Source organism: Centruroides sculpturatus, unplaced genomic scaffold (genome assembly GCF_000671375.1).
Source record: "Centruroides sculpturatus isolate CEXI.00-Female unplaced genomic scaffold, Cexi_2.0 scaffold27, whole genome shotgun sequence".
Taxonomy (NCBI): Eukaryota; Metazoa; Arthropoda; class Arachnida; order Scorpiones; family Buthidae; genus Centruroides; species Centruroides sculpturatus.
In genome coordinates this window covers 30,503-41,145 of record NW_019384318.1, presented here as the reverse complement: position 1 = coordinate 41,145, position 10,643 = coordinate 30,503, and the positions used below count along the sequence as shown (strand labels likewise).

Below are 10,643 nucleotides of genomic sequence, written 5' to 3'. Positions count from 1 at the left end.
AATTTACCAGAAATTTCCCTACGAATTTTTAAACGAATTCCATAAAGTTACTTTTAAGGGTTTTTTTAACTAAAGGATGCTAAGAGAACCTTTTTATATGTCCATTATGAGTTTACCAGAAATTTCCATACAGTTTATTCGGATATGTTACGTCCACTAGGCCTGAGTCCTTGAGTTTTAAGCCCACCAGAAGAAAAATTGTCCCTCTGGAGGTCCTCATTACAATGAGGTGGCCGGAAAGTGAGAGACGAAGTCCGATGGGCCACACTCAAAAATGCCTGGAGTTTTTTGACTAGATTCGATCTCGGGTCCTCCGGAGTAGTAGTTGCCTACTACTAATAATTACGATAGCCGCATGAGGCACCAACCTGGGGTTAAGGGTCACGATTAAAATAAGCAGAAATTTATTATATAAAAATTACGTTGATAAATATCAGGGACATGTAAAGTTCACTGTGCGAGAAGAAATCGGAGTCTTCTTACTCTAGTGTCTTTAAAGGAGGCCCCACACGCGCTTAGTGCCTCAGGTTCCGAAAAGCATTAATCTTGACTTAAAAAGCTTTCGAGTAGAACCTTTTAATCATTAATTGAAAATTTGTCTTCATTCAGGAAAGTCATCTTGATTTCAAATAATATTTACTTTTCTTCAAGTCTTGAAAAGTAGTGATGTAATTAAATTTTGACAGGGCAAAGATTAAAAATACCCATTAATCTTTAAGAATTGGATTACGTACGAAACTCGTGAAGAGTTCCCCCGATAAAACATTATCGTTTCTTATATAAGAGTACAATGGCTTCGCCATTTTTAGCCCACTTACCTCGAGGCCAATACTCGTTACATGGAAAATAAATACTTTGATAGAAGATGGCTTAGTTGTTTCGGCAATGGGATATAGAAAACAATTTCCGGTCTGGTTACCATAGTAACTGCATCTTTCAGACTAAAAGTTTTACTCTACGTCAAAAGAATCGATCGCTGTTAGAATAAATTATAATTTAGCACCATAGAAATTTACGATTTTGCAATGATGATAAGGAATAATTTAATACGTATAGAATACAGTACATATCATATTTTCGTGTGTATAAACCATCTGTGGATTAGACAAACAATTTGACTAAAGGATAATTAATAAAATTAAACTTCCCATTATTTTAATATAATCATACATCTATTATTTTCTACAATGAATTACACAGAAGTAAGGCATTGTAAATCATTATCTAACAAAAGAAACTTTTGTCTGTCATGTAAGAATATGAAACTATTGATTCCCTTTAATTTTAATTAAGATTTAACAAAGTTCTTGAAGAAAGAAATAAAAATAAATACTGTAATCTTTAGATATTATAATTTCATTTAAGAAAATCTGTTAAGCAAATTGAAAAAAGATTATAAAAAAAAAATTTCTTTCTGACAAATCTTTCTGATAATCTGTCAACATTTTAAATTTTATCATAAGAAATTCTTAACACAAGATTTTACTTTTGTATTCGATTTCTTATTTAATCATTTATTCGTCGAGATTTACATAATTTTTCTCTCCTTGTGGGCACTAATGGATCTTTTTTCATACCCATTGTAGGTTTGACAAGCCCCAAAATGGAAGAAACGAGCTCTACATATTCAAGAAATTCGCCCAAAAAAATTCCCTGTGTTCAGTGGCGCGTTACGGGCAATAAGGGCAATTGCCTGAAGCCCTCATCAGCAGGGGCCCCAAACTAATCATTTATAAGAAAATATTTCCACAAAAAACAACACTGTACATAGAGCCTTAATTCAAATTCGCCTGGGCTTCATGAAGCTATACCGGTGTTGCTCTTCCGGATTCGATCCTCCCGAATCCTCCAGAGTAGTAGGTTCATGCCTTATATGTCTCGACCGTGCATGATTGGAGCAATTTTATTACAACTTCTAGAGAAATTTCTAATAAATTCGTTCGAAATAAAATCAATTAAAAAAATTCACTTGTTATTTCAAATTAAAAGATTCCTTGTACGTTCAAAAAGTACTTTTATAAAAATTAAATATAAAAACTTTTCGTTTTCGATTTATTTTTCTATTACAGTTTCGAATTTCTAGTTGAGTTGCTGGATAAGAAAAACAATTTTATAACTTTAACTAAAGCCATTGCTATTGACAACCTATATTTAATAGCAATCAATTTAAAACACACTTTGTCCTTCACTTTTAACCTTAATTCCTCATCATAATCCTTCATTCATCTCTAACCTCTAACCCCTCACCATCTTCATTACTTCAATTATAATTAATCCAGTATGAATTAATTTCTCCTAAAATTCTAAACTATTTTGGGGATTTCTTAGAATATTTGCGATCGAATGAAAGATCAAATTACTATTAGGACCTCTCGGGCCATTCGCTTCGTTTAGGCCTCAGAATTTTAAACAACGAGACAACGTTATTATATTATATTATATTTTTAAATAATGTAATTTGACCAAAAATAAAGCTTAAACATGCAAGGGAATGAGTAATTTGTAAGACATTTTTAAGGCCCGTGCCAAGTGGTTTAACTGACCTTCCTATAATCGATGGCAAGATGCCGAGTGGTTAACTTAAGGTGGAAGCTTACCCCTCTTATATTATCCGGGATCAAATCCTTACTGGTCGAAAAACCCCAGTAACTTTTCAGGGAAACCCCCCGAAAAGTTACTTTCATTCTTCATTTAAAACGAATGATGCCACTGGTTTGCTTATTCAGCTGTATTAAAACCGGTTGGCCAGGCAATGCTCCCAATGTAAGAAATTACAGAAATCGTACGTAACCACTACGGATCTTATAGCGATTACGTACAATTAAGGTTTATAAACACAAGGTCAAGACACCAATGTTCCCTATAGAGCCACCATATTGAGTCCTTAGTTCCAAGGTCACGGTATAGATTTCATGTTATGTACTGTACGTGAAGTACACGTTCCTTGGAGTTCAAACCACGGAATTCCTTTTATAATTTCAAATAGAATATCTTTTCATTTAGAGATTACTCCGACATATAATTAAAGGCCTTAACTAAAGAGGTTTCAAAACAAAAAAGCTATGCCAATGGTTCGTATGATACATAAGTACTGTATTATTAAATAAGTATATTTATAAAAGGAAAATACCAACAAATAGAATTAAGCAATATAATTTATTCATTTTAAATATGTAATTTGTACTATATTCTCAATATAATGTTTAATGTATAAGTTGAAGGCCTATCACTTAAGAGTGTCAAAGATATATTTATTGCACACGTACTGTACTTACAGTGTAAAAGAAATTTCCTTTGTATAAATACTTGAGCTCCTATACTGAATCCATTCGTCATACTTTACTGATACCATTCATCTCCATAAAGTATAAATATTTCTTTCTTTTCGTCTAGACAAAAATTTCAATTGATTTCTTCACTTTCTTTTCAAACACTTTTGAAAAATCGTTTATTTATTTTTATTTTTTTGCTTTATATTCCATTCAGCTCTACACATCTATACAGGTAATAAATCTATTCATCTATTACCTGTCTGTGAGTGGAAATCTTTCCGAATTTATTAAAACTGAGATATTGTTAAAATATTTTTTAAAGACAGCATTTATTATTAATTTTATTATATTCTGCACTAAAAGCAGCAATTCTTTGGGTACATTTTATCATTTTTGATTCTTTCATCCATCGTGGGTTGAGGGCCGGATGGCCGATCGATTAACGTGTTAGCTTACTGCTCTGGGAGACCCGGGATCGAATCCAACGGGTCGAAAAACACCAGGAATTTTCTCAGGAAACTCGAGAGTGGTCCGGACTCCGTCTCTCACCATCCGGCCACTTCATTTTGGGCCTAGCCTAATACATAATGCCCTATTGCTGAAAAGGACCTCTTAGTGCCCACGGGGTAGAAAGAAAGAGACCGATCTTGGTTTCGTCCAGATCATATAAAAGGGTTACCGGATGGTAAAGACGGTGCCCGACATATTCAAGACGACCGCTTTTAGGGTTGCTCGCCAGGATTCGATCCCGGTTCCTCCAGAGTGATACATTGAGCCTTAGCCGCTTCGGCATTATAAGTGAATTTCAATGTATTTCGTTACAAGAAATGTCGTAAACTGTTCTATGACATTACATTTAACTAAAATTTCGAATTTTATTATTTTTTTATCGTGTAAAATTCGGGAATTTTCGATCAATTCGAATTTCACATTTAATTTGTTATCCTTTAACATATTAAATGTGTTAAAGGATAACAACACATTTAATATGTCGACCCCATAATCTTACGTCATTCAGGGGTCGATCTGGAAAATTTAAAAATATCGCCAACCATTCACCAGCTTCGGAATTTTAATTTAGTTTTTTATGTGTAACATAATTATTTTATCGCATTATTATTATTATTATTCCTCACATTTAAAGCTTATAAAACAGATATTAAAGTTGTGACGTCATTTCCTGTTTAGCGAAAACAACTCTGTATAGATTACTGAGGACTAATGAACATCATTATACTCCCGGCATATTTAATTAACCTTTCCAAAATGCATTTCGGCCTTTTCAATTGGATAACACATGAACAATGTCTATGGTGTCAATCGCCAACACTGCAATATACCTTAGTAGTACAATAATTATAAATTATTACATTATTATTAGGATACAGTATTATAAGTCTTTCCTCATGTTTGCTTCAAGGAAGCTACGGAATTCTCCGTATATCTTCTTTCCTATATACATCAATAAAGACCCTGTCTCCCATCATTAATTTTGAATTAATGAGCCACTAATTACGTAATCGAAAAGGTGTTTGTTTGTCATGTGATATCATACACGCGTCGAAGTGACGTCATTCGTTTCTAACGGCATCACCATTAATCTGCCATTTTGTCTTTGACAATCTCTTTTGTTTAGGTGAAAACATAATACAGCCTTATTAAATATTCGTTTTAAAATATTTAGTATTTATACAAAATTATGTTAAAAAATACGTCATATTTTAGTGTTAAGGATCAATCATTGTAAGGATAAATCTCAATAATCTGAACAAAAAAATGGAGTTTTCTTATGTAATCTTCAGTTAAATCCTTAAATAATTTAGGAGTCAGTCAAGAACCTGGCAATTTCAATAAAATAAAACTTTTACATTTTTTGGGGCACTAAAAGGTTAGTTTTTTTAGTCCCATCATAAATCCGGCCGGACCCACAATGCAGATTGTGCCAGATGTATTTGAATCAGACCATCTCAGAAAGATTACCGGATGGTCTAGCAGTCAAGGTGGCAACCTAACGCTGCGAGGACCCGGGATCGAAAAATCCCCAGGAATTTTTGAGGGGTGGTCCGTCCGGATATGTCGGGCCCCGTCCCTCACCACCCAGCCGAACCCATAATGGGCTGGCTGAAAGAGGCCCTCTTAGTGCCACAGGGCGGAGCTTAAAAAAAAGACCATCTCAGAAAATCTTTGGTTCCTGTTGTTTTGGGATCCGGGTTCTCTAGAGCGACAAGTGACGCATTGCTTCGGCCATCCGGCTGACATGGTAACCTATCTGTTAATCTCTCATCAATTCACACACAATTGAGATTAATCTTCAAATGAGCTGGCTATATTTACCGTTATAAGACTGGATATTTTGCCCATTTGAGGAATAGATTGGTTCGTTAAGTGATATTATTAGTGAATTAAGTACTATATACATCAATTGACTACAATTTCAGATCAGACTGCACATTCTTTGGTGGTTTGGCACTAGCGAATGAGGCACAAGAACTTAGTCACAAGTCATTACTCTCAGGATCTAGACCAGAATAGAATTCATTATATACGATTACAGGATAATGTACAGTACAATCGCGTTAACATTTTACTGACCAGAGTTCGAGATTCGAATTAAGAAGCAAGATTTATTACTACGTGACTATCGGCAAAATGAACTTCAAACGACAACACTATTGTAATACGGTTATTATTATTAATTAAATCAACCTTATAAACAACTTTTATTAATTAAAATATAGTCCTTTTTACATAGATAAATTCTGAATACTGTACATTTGTTCGAAAAATCGATTGTAATAATATAGTAACAGTGCAATAATAGTAACAAGGGATTACGTTATGCAAAAATACTTTTCATCGTTTCTTCTAAATCTAATGGTATTTTAATGTTATTCATGTCGGCGTGAGCTTTCAGCTTTCGAAAATTTTGTTGTACTTCGTCGATTTCTCTTTTAATTTTACTGTTTTCTTCCTGAAGTCTTCGAATATCATCTAGAATCTTCCCTTTGCTCATTTCCAATCCGTCTTTTTGTTCCATTCTCTTGTTTCGGCAACTGGCTGCGTAACCGCGATTTTTAAGAGTTCGACGACGTTGTTTCATTTTTGTGATCACATCCCTGTTATAACCGCCACTTTTCAGAAGTTTATTCAGATCTCTTACGGAAAGTGTTGTCAATTGTTCGTCTGTTATTCTTCTGCTTTCGTCCAGTGTGAAACCATCCAAAGAGCTGTCGTCTTTCTCCTGCTGAAAGAAAACAGAATTCAAATATTAATATCAGTTACAATTTTTGTAGACTCGAGACTCGAAAATATAATTTAATTTTTGTAAATAGTCTAAACTTCAATTATTAATATCAGTTTTAGATCGAAATTTATAATTTATCAAATTCTCTTCATAAATATGAAACATTCCATTAATTAAATCATGAATCGAAAATTGTTTAAGAAGCACGAAATAGCTTTTCATTTCCCCGTTGAAATCGTGTATGAGTATAGACTTATCCATAGCATTTAAGGCAATTAAGTTATTAACCTGCCATTCAGTGAGACCTGGGATCCAATCCGGATGAGCAAACCACCCAAGAATTTTTCACAGGTGGTTTTTATCCTAGATACATCAGACCTCATCTTTCACCATCTGGCTACCTCACTGCAGGCAGACCTGGTTGAATCAGCAATAAGTATGAAAAAGGATCTTTTAGTGCCCATAGGACAGAAAGAGCAAAGGAAAAAAAAACTCCAGTGTTGCTGACAGTGCCAGATCCAGGGGCATCACATAACAAATAATCATATTACTACTATACATTTCTCTGAACAGGTTCATATCATTATCTTGATCGATTATCAATTTTAAAAACTTAAATAATCTAACTTTATACATTTTTCTAAGTGTTTCTGGGTATATTAAACGATTGGTATACAGTATATTTTTGGAATATTGACAACAGAGCACATGCCGAGTGCCCCTGAATCTATGCCTAGTTGCTGACATCAGAAGCATCTTGAACATTTATAACAGTTGTGTCTAAACACAGGCCAAGCATTTAGGTGGCTGGGAGTCGCATTTATCCCGACTGTGGTATTATTCTCTCATATTATTCTTGCTATTTGATAAGTGAAGTATTTTCGTTAACATCCTCTTCTCACACATGATTTGTTGTAGTCCATTTTTGTGCATTCAACAGTAGCAATATAAAATGAATATGTTCCTAATTTCAATGCCTTGTAGTGTTTTAAACAAATGTTCCAAAACTTTTATAGTATCAAAATGCTTTAAACTGGTTTTTATATTGTGTTCAGTAATATTTTGTTTTTCAGAAAGATTTGTGAGTGACATATATAGATATATTATGACTAGAATATAATTATATTGTGAACAAAATAACTGCATAAAAATTATTTTTATGGTCCATGACTTAAGCTCAAAAATACACAATTTGGTCCCTGAAATGAGAAATGTTGGTTAGATTGGATTTTTTTGGCACAAGGGCCATTTTGGCCAATCTGCACCACAAAAAAGTTGGACCATCCTAGTTTACATTATTAACACAGTTGCTTAATGTAGAATATACAACTGTTCCTAAAATCTGACAGAAAATGATTTTGTAACTCTAACAAAAACAAGATTATTCCACAGAAGTATAATTTTTACATCCAAGGCCCACTCAGATAACAAGATACAAAATAATCCCAAAAGCATACAAAGAATGCTTTGTATACTTTACTGTCATTCTATAATTGGATCCAAGATAATGAAAATCAAACATTCTTAGTACTTTTAATCAGATAAACACTTACTTTTCTTTGCCATCCTCAATTTTATCTTCATATAATTACAACACTTGCATAACAATAAAAATTGTAAAATGTCGGTTTTATATTAAATATCATTAAACAGTAACACATATTAAATACCTAAACCAGTGACATTGTAATGACCATTCATACAGAGCTTCAATCATTTCAAGCTTTCTTCGTAAGCATCACTGAAATTGATCCTGATTCACTGTTTACATATATCATATTACATGCAACTCATACTTTCATATTATTACATTAAGCAATGAATTTCATAAAATTTAAATTTAACATAATATAATGAAATTGTTAAACAATATATTAGCATGTTAAATTTTAAATTACATTTTAAAACATATAGTTCAACATCACTATATTTATTTTTTAATTTCATTGCTTTTAAGTGCTTTTACGGAAAACTTTGCATAAAGTTTAAATATTAAATCTTCAAATTAAATTTTTTTCAAAAATACTATTAAAATATATTTCTTCATTCATACACCCATTAAGAATTTTTCTAAACCAAACTCCCCAATTTCTTTTAAGAAATTAAATGTTCAATATGGTCAAAAATCAACACCGATGTTTGATATGTCTCCTGCATTATTATTCAGTATGTCACTATAACACTATAAATATAACTCATACTAATCATTAATCTGAAATACAAAAAACAGCATTTGCTTTAAGGAAGCATAAAGCTTAAAAAAAAACAAAGTTCAGTACTTCTAGATTTGTATCTTCCTTCAGAAATGATTAATGAAATTAATGATTAGTATGAGTTATATTTAGTGTTTGTTTGCTTTATTAAGTTATGTTTGACAATGCAACACTTGGGCAATCTGCCTAGATGGGATGCCTTCCAGGAGGTCTTTTTAAGGGTAACTTGTCCCTATTTGGGCATTATGGACATAGAGAAAACCTGAAAAACTCCACGTGGCCAGCCCGCGTGAACCCACAACCGAACTTCCAGTGTTCAGGGAACGGAACCACTTGGCCACTGGTGGGCCAGTGTTTTAGTGACATACTGAATAATAATACAGGAGACATACCAAATGTTGGTGTTGATTTACAAGGTTTTAATTTTTTCCATATTCTAAATTCGTGATCTTTTATGTATTATTAGGTTGATATGATTTGATTTCTTGATTTTTTGGTTCTTTATTTTAATTATAAATGTAAGTAGTAAAAATATATAATATAAATTTCTGGCAAAAATTATCAAAATAAATGTATATTTACATCTTGATTAGTATAATATGCTTATGTTATGTTATATTTTTAAAAATGTTTGTGTATTTTAGGAGCCATTTTAGATTTCATATATTACTATATAATTGTATGTACAGTGTATCTTTTCTGCTGTATTACTATTCTTTTAATACAAGATTTAGTTGCAGCATATTTAATAAAGAAGCATTATTAAATGTAGTTTAAAGGCTGAAGTATTGCTAATTAAGTAGGACTTTAAAAATTAAGGGCAGTAAGGAAGAAGGAATTCAAGTTATTTTGATGGTGGGAACCCACAGTCAACAAGAAATTGCCGAAGAATCTAAAAGGATACATTCAGATTTTCCAATAATCGTGTACAGTTTAAATGAATTCTTTTAAACTCTTCAGTAACTTCTCACTGATTGCTGGTCCCCACCATTAAAATCACTTGAATTGATTCCTCCCTATTCAGTACCATGCTTCAACTGTAAGCTAATAGAAAGGTTGCGGCTGAAGTTTTCCTCTCAAAAAATGAACGTTGAATGTCAAGCACTGCCATCTTGCAAGCCTAGAAGTTTGACAAAGGCATTTAAAACATCCAGCACAGAGAGTAGAAGTTTGCTTAAATGTCTGCATTTTGGGTTAAAATTATGACATATTTTATTAAAATAATGATTATTAAAGCATTTATGGATAATATTGTAAATAAACAGACAACTTTAATCCAGAAATTATTTAATTATTGAATTTTTTTGCAAGTGATGTGAAATGCCTACAGAATTTTTTTTAAATAAGTGGTACCTCAGGATATGAACGCCCCAGCATACAAAATTTTCAGGATATGACATGAAATTCAAACATATTTTTGCTCCACGATACAAACAAAAACTCACCATACTACGTTACATTAGTTTGCAGCGGCATTTTTTATTCACTTCTGTTCATTGGTCTCAGTCCGCGTGTTTGCTTCGTCGTGGAAGGATCTTGCTCGATAAAGGAAATCTTGGGGTATTATCAGAAAGTGACTGATTTTATTGAAAAGAAACATCTGGAAAAGGTTTACACTGGCCGTATTGCCACTCGGAGTAATGACATTTGCCTAAGTCATTTTAGAAACATTTTAAAAAGTAGGCAAAGCCAAACCTCTTTGGATAGATATTTTACCAAACGACCTCTATCCAGTGAAAGTGCTGGAGGAAGTGAAGGAAAGAAAGCAAAAAGCAGTGAATAAACTTTAAAAAAAATATATATATATAAAACAACACTAATTTTTTTATATTTTCTAAGTTATTTTTAAGTTATTGTTACATTATGTTATGTAAGTTAAGTTTTAGTATCATTTCCCTTCTCCCTCTCTTCCGC

The 10,643-nt window shown here is 32.6% G+C and overlaps 1 protein-coding gene across 2 annotated transcripts in view; it reads right to left on the bottom strand.

Annotated features, from left to right (window-relative positions):
- Positions 1-5,942: 5,942 nt before the first annotated feature.
- The window catches only part of LOC111624194 (transcription factor MafG-like), a 17,310-nt gene continuing 12,609 nt past the window's right edge, over positions 5,943-10,643 (bottom strand). Inside the window, exon 3 of one of the 2 annotated variants that reach the window (XM_023367005.1) lies at positions 5,943-6,516. In XM_023367005.1, coding sequence (XP_023222773.1) covers positions 6,109-6,516 — 408 coding nt within the window. In that variant the 3' untranslated portion in view covers positions 5,943-6,108. The remainder of the gene's footprint in view (positions 6,517-10,643) is intronic. The other variant, XM_023367012.1, reaches the window with a different exon arrangement.